Source organism: Sinohyriopsis cumingii, unplaced genomic scaffold, assembly GCF_028554795.1.
Source record: "Sinohyriopsis cumingii isolate HCF-2022 unplaced genomic scaffold, ASM2855479v2 utg000360l, whole genome shotgun sequence".
In the NCBI taxonomy this organism is placed as follows: Eukaryota; Metazoa; Mollusca; class Bivalvia; order Unionida; family Unionidae; genus Sinohyriopsis; species Sinohyriopsis cumingii.
The window spans coordinates 1,828,481-1,844,279 of NW_028315892.1; the positions used below are offsets into that span (position 1 = coordinate 1,828,481).

Here is a 15,799-nt window from a genome sequence, read left to right on the forward strand (position 1 = left end):
GAGGATCATATGATCATAAACCAAATTATATAATATTAATTTTAGATGATGCTTAACTCGATTTTCTAATTGCTGATACAAAGAATAGAAACAAATTTATAAGTCGAAGTTATGTTAATTTATCAGTCGGAACTAAATTAGGTACAAGTGTGAGTTACATTGATGGTGAGTTAACACAGTGTACTAATTTAAGATCTTCAATGCTCGCGTACACTTCGAAAAACCTATTATCAATGATAAATATAGTTTCTGAGTTTGCTGTCAAAGTCGCTACGGATTCATTTTGTACCAATACAAATTACAGGATTGCTATGACAACTTCATATTGGCACTTAAGCATCATGGGATGAATGGAGAATTAAACAAGAAAATATACTTAATTTATCTGAATCCGCCGACGTTGAAATTAAAGATATTTATTACCCAAAAAATCAAATATTAAAAGTGTCATCTGCGCCATCGGTATATGACCCTGTGACCATAAATAGGACTGCTTTTCTCAATGGCATGCAGGTTCTGGTAAAACAAGTCGTGAGATTGAATTATTTCGGAAGTTTGATATAGTTGAATTAACACCTACACACGGACTCCCAAGGGAAATGAAAGAAAGAAATGCTAAAGCATATACTTATCAAAATTGTTTTCGATGGAAGGGAGATAAATTGACTCATGAACGAATGGGCGAGCAATATATTCCAAGGAGTATTGTTTGGGACGAAATATGCACCGTTTCATTAGAAACGTTAACATTATTGCTTGATTAGTTATTGATAAAAAATAATGCTGTGATAATGTGTGGCGATCATGGTCAACCACCAGCTTTTGTGGAGTTGTCTCCACATAAACGGCTGAAAATATTGTGGATTATTATGATGAAGTAACTGATGATCCTAGAGCGCTTGCTCCAGAATGAAGAGAGTTTAAGAAATTGATCAGAATACAACCGAGTACAATTCAATAATGCGTGAAATAAATTCAGAAACTCCTATAAACATTTTTTGGAATTTATGGAGACCAGCTGATTTGATAGTTGCAAATAGGAAGATAGTTCGTGATACACTTCAACAACAATTATTTATGTTACCTAAAGAAAAATTGTCAAATCTACCCGTACTGTTGTGTTATCGACAAGCAGATAAGCGACAACAAAATATTGAAGTTGATATACCAGGATCGTCTGAGAAATAAAACCTTTTGTTAAATGATATTATGTTACGACCTGTCCGTGTTGTTGAGAGTGCGTTAACTATGGACAAAACTCCATGGTGGCTAGGATACGCAATGACAATTCATTCATCACAAGGATTAACCATCTTTGATACAAATGTTTGGATCGTCGATGATGGTATCGACTGGACAAACTTAATTTATCTCGTAGTGTCTCGAGTCAGGAGAATCTCTCAGTTGCGGAGAGTTATCATAGACTTCACAGAAAATACTAATCAAATACAGGAAACTAACGATGATATAGTAAGAATTTTTTAAAATTATAAACAGTAAGAAAAAATCCCGAATAAACCCCACTTTGATATCGATGCTTAATTTATCACGACATTGAAACAACGACAGAATAATCTTTGTGCGAGCTGTAACACAGTAATGTGGTGGCAATTTTCAAATAATAATCCAAGAAGATTTGCCGTATATAGAATTAATAGTAGTCTGGTCACACACGCGAAAATGTGATGATGATAATAATGATAATAATAATAATAATAATAATAATAATAATAATAATGAGGACTTTCTCTAGCGCCTGATCTTTAGAAGCTCTAAGCGCTTTACAACTTTAGACAACACCTGTAAGATAAGACACATACTAATATTATTACAAAAACAAACAACATGAAATTAGAAAAACATTTAAAAAAATAAAAAACATGCTGAGAATATTTCAGTTAGGAAACATTATTAGGCCTTTAAATGTGTTCTTGCTGTCGAAATAAGTGAGTTTTGAGAGCCCTCTTGTAAGAAACATCTTGTAATAAATGATGACCTATCTTGAATGTAATCAATGTCGAGGTGCTAGTTTATCGAGGTGAATGCGGTCGTAATTGTGTGTCGTCAGGAATTACTTGTAATTGTTCACGTACAAATCCACGTTGAAGAGCAGTTGAATGTAATCTGTTGATTTGCAGGTATACCCATGGATCTTATCACGCTGGAAATTGTATGTGTCGTCACACTCAACATAGGATCAGTCGCAATTGTTAACAACTTCAAGTTCACAGGGTTCATATAAATATCTTACAGTCACATTACCTAGTACTGGTTGTTTTGCAAAGTCATGTCGTTGTATTGATATATGCTCTTTTGTAATCGCTTTGTTGGGTTTCATATAAATTAAACGAGCAATTTCATTACTTAACGAAGATATCACACTTGGTATTCCTGCAACCCTTTCGCGAGATCTCATATCTTTCTGAATTAGTTCCTTTTCACATTGATATCCAAATAATCGCTCAGAAAGTGTTCAAATAAATCGCTCAACTATTTCCTGATCACAATGAATTACGGCATGTCCTCGTCTAATTGTGACATTATGCTTTTTCATCAGAGATGACATTGCACCAATAAATTTCTTGCCAGGATCAACCTGCAGCATCTGTGGCCATCGCAAGTGGCCTCGTTGATAAATTCGTTCAAAAGCAGATACAACTTCAGCTGCTGATTTAGTTAATAGTGGCTCTGCTTCCTTATATCTACTTGCAACGTCAACGAGTTAACTCGTATTTGTATGTACGTGATTGATGTCTACCAATTTTAATAATATCGTGTGGTAAAAATAAATATCTGCTTGATGAACTTCATTAGGAATGCTGGCATCAAGATATGGCCACTTAATTTGTTTAGGTGGTGGTGAATAAATTTGCCATATTGCCCATCTAGCTAACCATTTTGCAGCAACAGAACGTGTAACATTTTCTGAATATACAAGTTTACTAATCGCTGCTCTACCTCTCCAATACCCTATTCGGCTGTAATAAATCGATTCCATTGTTTTATGATAATTGATCGATTAATTACCAACCTCTAATACTAGTTTACCTTTCATCGCAGATCTTACCAACCAATTAGCTAATGAGTCTCAAAAAGATTTATGTTTTATTGCAATTCAATCAGTGAATCAACTTAACATCTGAACTATGTCGTTGATTTAAATCTTTACTTGTATAAGCTACATCATGAACGTGACATACTTGATCAATTGCACTTATTGGATACTTTCAAGGTTTTGGTTGGCATCGCTCGTCAAGTTGGATATCAAGTCGAGTTTCAGCACCACAACAGTTGTATCCAGTAAGATGTTTTTTTCTCCTGGACATTTAGCCCACGGTGTTCCTTTTAATTTTGCTAATGAAGCAGCGATATCACCACCTGTCCTTATACGATACGAAATAAATTTATATTGATATGCATCACATTTCACACACTTGCCTGTAAGTGTACGCTTTTTATGTTTTGTTATCATTGTTGTTAATCCACTTGCGGGGTGAATGCTCTGAATCGAACACAATATAGATCGATATTATTTATTATACTTGTACAACATGGATGTCATTGATTTTTCCGCGACAGGAAGGCAAGAGCCAGAAAAACATCACCCATCGCTACCAAATTATATCAGAGCAATTCTCATAGATCAATCTGGTCTGGTAAGACGCAGTTATGACTTAATCTGATAATGAGATGGCTCAAGTGGGATAAGTTGGATCTAGTGGCTCCGTCAGTTGATGATCAGAGATGTTACGATGTACTTACAGATTTTAATGCAAATGCACAATTGTCGGACGAGGACGGTAGTTATATTTTTAATTTTATCACATATATTGACGAAGCCCCATCTGTAGATGACCTCGATGGATTTATTTATAATTTTGTAATATATGATGATGTAATGCTAGATAAACAACCAAATCCACTCAGATATTTTCTCAAGGAAAACATAAAAATATCGATGTTATATATGTTACCTAGCATATACACAAATACCTAAAGTGATCAGAGATAATTGGAATAGTTTAGTTGTGTTTAATGAAAGCGATACAGATACTCTGCGAAACATTCTTCGGACTTGGTGTTCAGGGGATATTGACATGATTAAGTTCAAAAACTCAAAAGCACAATTTACCCTACAACGGTTTATAATAGTAAACTTACATGATCCTCGATCACGATATCGTATAGTTCTTGACAAAATATTCAGCTGAGAGATTGATCTAATCAAGATTTAATTACACAACACAGCAGCAGGGAGGGTGCGATCGCAAATACGTGTCACGGTAGATAAACTAAACACATACACATTTTTAAAACACGAACGATAAACATACTGTAACAAAACAAACTAACCCGATTGGAGAAACTCTCAGTCTTAGTTAAAGGATTTGGTTTGACGTTATTGACTTATTTTTCATGTTTCGTAGAAAGCATTATTTTTCAAAAATGGACCTTCCAGCAAGTAGTCTGTTCACCCTCTTTGCTGCTGACGAAACTAAAAAAAACATTGTTTAGTCTGTTGGTATTTGGTTGAATGATTTATACTTATTTGTAATTGCATAAATCATATTGTAATATATTGTAATATATCTACCATGCTATACTTTTGTTGACCTCATTTCGAGTTATATGACACAAATACATAGCGTAATATCAAAATGTTGATCATAAATCTTCGGGCATGGAAATCGGTTTTACACGGGTTTACTTTATAAAGGTCCTGAGCTATTAAACCTGTATACTGTTATACCATTTACACCAATCAATCTGCGTAGATCCAGACACATATTTAACGTTTGCCCAAAATAGGCAAAAACGAATTATGAACGCAAATATAGTACTAAGACACCTGAAACATACATATTTCTCTTCGTGTTCCTCAGCAATAGTAATCATGGTGGCTTACTTTCGTAGAACGTCGTTACCGATGACAATGGGAAAATAATTTTTTTTTTTATTTCACACTACAAACAATTGTAAATTGATGATGGCAAGGCCGAAATACGGTTCAGCCATACAGACATACGAAATATTGTATCTTCTCCCATATTTATGGGTACAGTGTCTTTGTACGAGAATGTTAATGGAAATTTACCCTTTATGTATTTAGCACCCCCACACCGAGTCCAGTACTTAGGAAATAAAAGCCGTTTGAGTGTAATCCAGCGTTTACATTACGAACTATTTCCTTTCATGAAAGATTTTGATATATAACACGGATTGAGTCGCATCATGTTTTGCTGATTCGTGCTTAGTCGTTATGGAATATGAGCTGGTGTGTGCAGGCAAGGCGATGTGTGCCGTTTACGCGCAAACCTGAGTTTAAATCTCCATAGAGTACTAATTAATATGTATCGAACATGTATGACAGTATTATTTGTATTAAACTATTAATTCTGACCACTATTATCAAGTAATAATCTATATACTCCAGGAATAACACTTTCCATCCTGTTTGATGCATATTTATAATTCTTTATAATTAATCATCCGGAAGGACTGTGAAGATAGATGAGAATTAAATACTTTGTCGGCATGCGAGTGTGTCTGCTACGCACGACTGAATATAACACCGATTCAGTCGCTTCATTTTGGTGATGCGTGCTTAGTCGTGATGGAATTGGGGCTGGTGTGTGCAGGTAAGGCGATGTATGCAGTTTCACCGCGGACGTAAGTTCGGATCTCCGTAGAGTACGAATCAAAAATTCTCTAACCTGTATGATAGCATTATTTCTATCAAAATATTAATTCTGCCTAGCATTAACAAGCATTCTTCTATATACTCATATATATAGCAAACACGGTTAACCGCAATTATTTTAGGGACCAACAGTTTAATTTCCTGATCACAAAACTTCATCCTACGACTTTCAAGAGATTTATCTCTAACCGGTGATGTTCCAAAATATCCACATTGGGCATGTGTTTGCCAAGGATCTAAACGGTTTTATTAACAGGTACGGTGGATGGGAGGTTATATTAAGTCCGGTAGGTATAGTATTCATTAAGGTCCACTAATGCTCTCGTTCATTAAAAGATTGTGGCCTGTTAGTTACTGTCTTATGAACAGTTGTAGGTGTTTTTGGAAGTTTCTTGGTTGCCTCTCTGTATTCGGCAAATACATTAGTGCAAAGATTTTCCCAATTTCTTCGAAAAATTCTTTGGCTACCTAAATTGCTTCTGACAATGGTTCAATAGTAACCGCGGTTGCCATCGTGGAATTCTGTATATCATTGGTGTGTTTAGCTATCGTACGAATCGTATCCTGTTCTTCGTCTCTTCTCGCTACCGTGGTATCTTCTTGCGGGAATACTCTAGTGGTCTTTTGAATATTTTCAACACGTGTGGGCCTGGTGAGTGGTTTATATGTTTGTTCAAAGACATATGTGAGGTCTTCTCATGTAGTCTGGTTTAACTTTAACATATCTTTGACACCTTTGCGGCCGGCTATAACCATACGAATCAGATACTGTTCCTGTTCATTTTCAGCTATGATAACTCTGATAGGTGTGAAATGTAATATGATTATGCTCTTTTTTTATCTTGTTTCATCCAAAACCCGTGCCATATTTGTTTGACACACTATTTAATTCAATACGGAGAAACCTCGCCAGATCTTAAGTGACCTGCACAAACTTATTCCAGAACTCATTTTAGGAAACACCTGCGGCACATCGCGTCAAATGGGCAGTTGCTACACCATGACTAACATTATCATGTTACAGTTGTCTCGGATGACTTTGGACATGTGTACATATGTAACAACCTCAGCAAAATATTCTCGAGTGGATGGTTTGGTGTTGAAGAATCGCGCTGTCGTACACAACTTGTTTACATCTAGTTGAATACGTGTCATCATTGGCAGGTGGTTCATCAATAGTGGGAAATAAGTCGAAAGGATGCAATTTACTTTTCAAAGATGACTGGAGCGATATCGTAAATACTTTAAGAACAGCATAACATTATTTATCATCAACCGACGGCGCTATCATAACAGACGATTTCATCTTAACCATCTCATACTCAGATTCTACAATAGTTGAGGTTTTCCTGATCTAGCCGGAAAACATAGTTAACGCTCGAACTGAGTTTAGAAACATGATACCGTACTTGAGTGGTGATTGCCTACTTGAAAAAATGCAATGATATAAAAAATACAGAATGCTTTCAAAAGATCTTCATTTTCTTTTATTTATTATGACCGGCAATTTTTGTATAATGCAGTTGTTATATAATTCAACCATCTTTTCATATTATGTGGTATGCAGCATGAAAACACTTCTCAGGAACATGTGTTTGATATGAAACAAAAAAGTTAGTATTTGTCTGACCTTCAAATTCTAAAAAAAAAATTTCGCTGGTGATGTCGCTTTTGCATTAACAAAACTACCATCGACACCTAGGATTAAATAAACTGGTGACGAACACATTCCTGGATATAATTACTGTAGGTTTGATATACGACTTGATTCTAATGCCCAATCGACACCAAAAGAAGCAGCACTAAATCGTATTGATACGGAATGTTATCGACATACCATGTTTTTTTAACATCAAATATTAGCCGTGCACGTCAATGTCACCATATGTAATTAATATATGACCTACATTCAGTTAATCCTGCACTAGGAGGAAGAATAGCCAAATGAAATATGGAGGCCTAGATATGACTGGTAGGTTCCACCCCCTTTGGCAATATCCATTAATAGGAGGTAAACTATGTTGATATAATGGCACACGATCAAAATATTCTAGCGTCTATATGAAAGGTGAAGCGACAATTCCAAAGAATGCAACCGCGGCAAATGGCACACTTTGGTTAGTCTAACATAGTTGGTCAAACAAGCTTTATGATAAATATACCTACCTGCATCAAGGTAGATTACCCTTAATTGGTTTGATGTCTAAACATTCAACGAGGTTTATTATGTTGATCTTTTCTTTTTCTACATGACTGAATGTGGAGAAGAATATACAAGTACACATGAACCATTATCAAGGTTGTGCGAATGTAGAAGATGAATTAACCATATTCACACACGCGGATCGCCAAGGTTGTTAAAAATAGATCAGAACCTTTTCTCTTCTGATCACATAAAAAGGTACATGTACGTGACGGACAAATTAATCAACATCGTGACCACGTTTACGAAATGTTCAGTCTTAACCTTTTTCGATCTTTTGTTGTATTCTTCTTTCCCTTATTTACTCCGGTAAGAAAACGTTTCATAATCAAGTGCATAGTAGTTGTTTTTCAAGGCCATCAACTGGGCGATACTATTTATCAGTTAAGATGGTAATGTTTAATATTACATCATGCCTCCTAATTAAACAGGTTCATTTTCCTAACATGGGTTAAATGTGTAAGGTAGCAAGTCACAGTAACCTTTCTTGTTGCTGTATTATGTCCGTTTTACCATTTATGTTATACATGCTTGTACAGCAACTGTTGCATCAAAGCATATCCTTACATATCCAATAATCTCAAATATTTGTGTCGCTTATACATATAATCCATGCTGTAAATTGATTGCTTAATTATGGCTTTAATAAATTTATCAAACATGTCAGACGTCTCGCTTCTGCGTCATTGTAGATTATTTCGTACGTTTTCTTACAGTGGATGAATGTGTACAGCTACTATTATATGGTCTTAAACGAACTAATAAAAAATAGCGAATACCAAAATTTTGTGCAAACGTCAAGAAATATTTTATTTTCCCTAGAATCCAAAGTGAAAATTTAGAAAGGACTTACAGTATGGTGAATTAAATTCCAAATATTCTTAAACGTTATATCATAACTCCAAGTGTAATCACCTCAATATTAATTCCAGGGATGATGCGGTTTAATTCCAATTATACAGGTGCTGATGTGTCAATAGCCTGAAATGTGGTGATGTATTAACTGTATCGATGTATCACAATTATATAATCCAAAATGTATTTGAGTGAATTAACAATAATGTCTCAATAACATTTTTGTACAAAAAGTAAAAATGATGAACATTTTACAATTCCAGTGAATAATTTAAATAAATACATTTTCCCAAATTAAACAATGGACACAGCAATAACCTGATTATGTTTCGGATTATATGGTGGGACATATGAATTGCGAAGTAAACGAAATGAATATAATAATCTGAGGCATAATAATAGGGCCAGGATATATGTCAATTTCCGTTTTAAAACGTCCACGGTGTCAACAAGGTCAGGAATTTTCAAGTGAAAAAGTAATGTTCTAAAGTCAGATACAGGCAAAAATGTTTACCTCCAGTGATAACGATCTGCATGTATAATAAAGAATCATGAATAAATATTAGCTACGTAGTATGTTTCCAGAATAAATGTAAATAGCAAGATATACCCGTTCCTCAATTTTGGACAAAGACCAATTGCATAATACAGCTATACATATCGTATAATCATGGAGATAATCCTAAATAAAATACAAATTAAGCATACTAATACACTCATCATAAAGACAAATAATGATTTATGCAGGAAAACTTTCTTTTACATATTAGTCATATATATATATATATATATATATATATATATATATATATATATATATATATATATATATATATATATATATATATATATATATATATATATATATATATATATATATATATATATATAATACTATGACAATTAAAATCATACAGGAAGGCGACTTATGATATGACATTGTATGTGACAAAAGTGATAGGAATGAAAAATGTATTAGATAATAATGCTCAAAATATTGAACTCACCGAAGGACAATCTGGTATACCAGTGTCGGTAAATGTTCTTAAGCTACACATTGCAATATGATCACATAACTGGCACTAATATTAATCATAAAATCAATACTTGCCAAGAAGTCAACAGAAATCATTTATATTGACAAATTCTTTGATTTGTCATAGGTTTCTTGCATAATCGTTAGTGCATCTTATTAAGATTACGAATTTTTATTTTGTCCTCCCAAGAGAAATATTGTTATCATATTTCCATTTATATTTTAAATCTTTCTCGAAAGTAATTTCCTATTATAGTCAAACATATCGTCAATTTTGACCGTTTGGCTTCATGGCAACCAACGTACATTGTTTAAATATCGTTGTATTATTATCATTTTGTTATTTGGTCCATAATTTCAAAACCATTTTCGTCATTGATATATTCTTTTACAGATATCTACACTGATAGTCAACTTATATGTTAATTATCGTTATAATGCTTGAATAATTAATATAGCTTGATTCACTTGATGTTCAAAAGTATCGTTTGTACATATCACATTTTCCCTTGCTGCTTTTACTTCGTCCATCTCTTTCCCCATACTTACTAAGTCTTTAATGTCTTGACGCAATAATTTTTGCAGTACATACATAGTAAGTTATTAAGGGCTAAAGGGAAGGAATGAAACGAATTTGTTCTCTTTCTGGAGAAGGTTGCCAGTTTGCACATTACATTTTGCCAATCTATTTCATGCAAACAAGTATTCTTTTAGAAGTTAGGTAAAATGCTAGATCGTTGCATGTGTTCTTATTACTACTTTTCCTTCACCAAATTGACATATTTCAACTTTTGCACTAGAAGTTTGCTGTTACTGTGCTATACACAAGCGACGTATACTTAATCGTTTCATTACTTTCTGATAATACTGACCAAATGCATCCAGTTATTACGACGAAGGACCATTCAAACTCTGACTAATGAGATACATTTATTATTATTTACATTTGTGTTTCGTCGAATGAAGCTTCATGATCTTGTTCCCCATCTGCAGTAAATAAATAAAAACAAAGCTCTGACATTTTCTAAATAAACATGCTTACTCTTATTACAAAATGTTAACATGCTCATCCTTTAGATTGCAAAATCACGGATCTCAGTAGATTATATTGATCTTACATATATTGCTTATCGATAACATGGAACTTGAAAAAAACAATTAAGAATTTAGAAGTGATCAAATGTTGCCAAGGACATATGTAGATTTAAGCAGGAATTATCATGGCATCATTAAATGGAACATACAAGAAGATAAATAATATGAGTTACATAAAATGAATGAAACATATACGAATTTCATAAGAACATATTGTAATGCTCAGGCAGCAGAGATATCTAAGTTATTATTTAGCTTTGTCATATAGAGTTTTATTTCAATAGTTAGCAAACTTTTCCAGTTGATAAATGATAAATACACAATGACTATAGATGTTCTATCGAACTTAATTAATACTTTACTGACTTTTGTGTCATTTACAATGGGTGATTGATATACGAAAGAACTTTATCAACTTTAAATCGTATTGATTGAGGAAAACAATACTGTAACAGTTAGCTTACTGACTTACTTGCTAAGGATCACAAATGTTTTATTTCCTACAAATTACCCTACAAGGTGTCTCATATTGTATTTGGGACCATGCAAACAATCACTTTATAAAGTTTACATTGTATTTGTTTCCTTTCAGATTACTATCACCCGAGTATAATGATCTGTGAAGATAAGAGTGTTAAAAGAGAAGGCAATAATCTTCAGGATTAATCGAATGTTCATATTGTAACTATTGTAAAATATAGATGTCCCTTGAATTTTATCTCCTATAACAACATTGCATATGTATGTTCCCATACAAGCGAAAGTACCTAGTCGCAGAATAATACCAAACATAATGTTACAAAACTTAGAGAATACGCATTGCAGAAACACCGAAAAAGTATTAGGTAAAACAAAATTATCTTCGGAATATATAATTTGCACGTATAACCTTTGCCTAATAAAATGTCTTAGTACATTAATAAAGGAGAAAGGAAAATTGCATACCATATAAAAACAAAGACCCCATTTTGGAAATGTTGTTTTCTGTGTTCCACCTTAACAACGTTCCCTCCTGTTCCCCGTGAGAATTTTTATATAGAGTGTTATATCTTTAGAGACACATAACATTTTCTGTTTCAAATTCTACATCATTTATACATAAGCGTTTATTGTTTTCCTTTCATCTACCTACCAGCATGTCTCTCTCGAACTGATAGTAGAATTGGACTTGTTCCTCTTTGAGATTTTGTATGCACTATTCCGAACTCTGTATCAAAAATAAATAATGAACATCTGCTACCTCATTTAATTTTACTACCTCATTATTACGTCCGTTAATAAGTGTGAAAGTACGTTTCATATTACAGAATGACTGCTGTTAAATAAATATATTATGACAAATTCAACCATATCGACTAAATGGACATTGAAGATATTTTCTCGAAGTAAATATATATTGCTCAAAACATATTAAAATTTAAGTATGAATCAGTCATTTCTATCTTAAATGGAATATACAAGTGTATAGATGCTGCAGTGGTGCAAATATGAGAAACTCAGTTGAAGTAGGACTAAATAACATTGAGAACATACCTAATCATACAATATTAGACTGCATCCGAAGGATACTAACTTCAAGTTACAGACAAAAATATTGCAACACAAACACAAAATATGTACCTACGGTTGAAAATGAACAATACAACTTTGCATAATATCAAGCTAATGTAAAATGCTAAATATGAAATGTGAAGGAACACGAAATGTATAATACGGACGTTGTAAATACGAGACAATTATCTTTCAGAACAATCATAACTTCAAACTGTTAAATGGTAAAATTATAGCTTCAATGAGCATGACTATGACATGTGATTATCGGTGATTGAGAAAAGATATTTATTCCTTAAATAATAACAAATAGATGATTTTATAGCATTTCCTGGCTCCTCAAAGCCTTTGGCGGATACTAGCTCAACAGTACACCACTTCACGACATCGAAAAAACACACTTATATGCTACTCTTATAAAATTTCTAAGAGGTGCACATTTGAATGCGTAAAACATGCCACAATAGCTCCAGGACCCAGAAACAATGTATGCACAGTTCATTAGTCAATATTAAACTGTGTTGTTATAATTGTATATACATTTATTCTAAAGCATGTTTTGTTTTAACGTTTAACCAACCTTCAACGAGTTGCATAGGTAAATGTCTAAAGTAAATAAGTTTAGTTTGGTCTAGTCAAAAAACAATTATTCATTTATTTTCAGAGGTATTCTTTCAGATCAAATAATTCACAAACTGATTTTAAAGGTTAGGATGATAGCAATATTCACTAGTTCACGCTCTTACACTCCTACAATCAGACACAGCAAATAAGCTCGTTTTATACTGATATTTGCCCAAAATTGTCAGATACATATTTATGCAGTCCCTATACACGGACAACCACAACTGATCCAAGAGGACAATACTACACAGGACTCTTATGAAAAAAACAAAGCGAGTGAGCTAGAGTCACCCTAAACATATAAATATCAAGAATAATTGAGGCATGTTCAGATCAAAGGAGTAATAACGAATTGTCAATTATATTGAAATTTTGAAATCTGTTAAGAATTACTGGTTCTTTAAACCTTTGACAAATTTAATGATTATGTATTTTGTTCCAAAAAGAGCTGTTCATTTCCTGCATTTGTTAGTCCAATTTTACCAGCTAAATGTAAAGATTTGTATGGTCCTTTTAGTCAATTCGCTACCATTTATTTCATCAAGGTCGTTATTCCTAAGTACGTTAGATAAGCTCAAAATCACCTGCCATACATGTATCACCTACTTAGGCTCAGAAGAAGCTCATTGGTACAGATTTCAGTACAATTCTTAACATGATAAATTAAGGATATTCTCTACGCTGGCTCAAATATATATATAAGCTCTTATGAAACGGATATGAATCTGAAAACGAACTTACGTCTCTGCAGTATCTTTAAAATCACGATCACAACTAATAGGACGAGGAAGACTATGACAAGGACAACCGAGACTATGACAACAGTCGGTAAATCATTCGTCTGCATTTGTGGCATTTCGGATAATGTTGCTAAACCGTTGCCTGTAAAATAAATCAATAAAGTTTGTACATAAGGCACTCGAAATTTGTTTTATAAATATCTTTCATTAGTCCTGCATACTTGTATTAATACTATTGTTCACGTACCCGGCAGAATTTTAGCTACAACAAGGCCGCTACTGTATGTTGCTCACATCCACTATATAATGTTTGGTAATTGTAGTATAACTAGTATAAATTAAAAACGAAATATAAATTACAAATTGTGATAGTGACTATGACATGACAGTAAATTTCCATTATATGGCTTTTGCGTTTGACATATGTGGTGACAAAACATTTTCCCATCTTCATCAAACAAAGCGTCTCATATCAGTTTAAAATACCTATTTGGCGCCCGGTTTAGGTGGAATTGCAATAGTTTAGATACTTAAAACTCCCACAATTCTTTTCTAGTGCTTATGAAGATTGCTGCATTTAACAGTTTCAAAGTGAACCATATACTCCCTTGGAGTTCTCCTATCCTAGATATCCAATCTAACATATCAAAATAACAGCATTCTGCATTTACTTTTAGCGCTTTAATCTAGTATCATTAGGTCATATGCTTCACTTTCAATGCAAATATTGTTTTAAAGAGATTTTAGATGTACGTGTTAGGCCCAATTACACGTTTATCTGCATTAGATCACATTTTAAAATAAGCTACGATATAGGTAGGACTGGCGCTTCAACATGTTGCTATTCTAATAGTTAATCCTATGCTAGCAAATGTTTGTGGTGTTGCTAAAATAGAGAATGCATAAGATAAAAAACAGACTAAAGTTAAATTCAAGTGCTTATGTCGTCAGTAGAATAAAATATGGTTAGCATTCTGCTTTAACCATACAGGAACATTTGTATATATATCCAAACTATATTAGTAATATCTTTGTAGGCAGTTCTTAAAATGTATCCTTTTTTATCTTCACTTGGATTATGACGTTTCATAGTATTATCAATGGAAATTGAAGGTCTTTACTCACATAAGTAAGTATATCTAAATCAAAGATTTATAAATGTCTGACTGAAGTGTATCTTTCTTTACCTACTTCTATCTTATTGTTATCTTCGTATTATTTAATACATTGTTTTCGTTTCGTTTGTTTATGCTCGCCTGCATTTTCCTTGTGCCAATAATTCTTTATTAATCGTTTCACTTTTACACTTAAATCGTCAATATTTCTATATACCACACCAATATTCTGCCTCTGTATAAAATGTTATTTTTCAGTAGTGTTCATATTTGCGAGTTCTCAGTTCTGTTATATCTATTTATTATTAAGTCGCTTCGATCTGGAAAAGACAAATCGTAGGTTGTATTCGTGTGTATTATAGAAATTTCAGCAGCATTCATTTGTTTTATTTTTTATCAAATTTTTACTACATTCTATCACACGTGTATTGATTTTTTCTAGTCAAATGTAATGAATCCTTTCTAATACGCTACATTTTGTTTTATTTGTATCTAACTTTAAACTAAAATAAGTTATTCGTTTGCTTAAAACCGCAACGGATAATCGTAGGTTTCTTTGAAAGAATCAAAATATTATCATTCACATTAATCTTATATATAAGTCTTCTATTTTATATTGTCTTCATGAAAGTCATTATTTTTCTGTAAATGTTAAAGGCTATAATTATGAACTGCTCTTCAGTCTTTCAGCTTTATTTAAAAAATTTAAAAATATGTAATAATTCTATTTTTTCCCATTATTTAAGTTTTCTGCTGACGTTGAATTGCGATTGTAATACAGTAAATGACTTGAACTAATTTTGTTCCTCCACAACAACTTCGAAGGGAGATATTTCAGCATATTCCTTTTATTTGATGTAATACTTTCCTGGTGTTCTC

At 33.0% G+C, this 15,799-nt stretch overlaps 1 protein-coding gene across 1 annotated transcript in view; it reads right to left on the reverse strand.

The window, feature by feature from the left end:
• Positions 1 to 7,162: 7,162 nt before the first annotated feature.
• Positions 7,163 to 15,799, reverse strand: part of LOC149774249 (uncharacterized) — a 56,521-nt gene continuing 47,884 nt past the window's right edge. Inside the window, exons 6-9 of the mRNA XM_089945580.1 lie at positions 13,807 to 13,947; positions 12,023 to 12,097; positions 10,740 to 10,782; positions 7,163 to 9,289 (exon numbers count right to left, since the gene is read on the reverse strand). Coding sequence (XP_089801706.1) covers positions 9,250 to 9,289; positions 10,740 to 10,782; positions 12,023 to 12,097; positions 13,807 to 13,947 — 299 coding nt within the window. The 3' untranslated portion in view covers positions 7,163 to 9,249. The remainder of the gene's footprint in view (positions 9,290 to 10,739; positions 10,783 to 12,022; positions 12,098 to 13,806; positions 13,948 to 15,799) is intronic.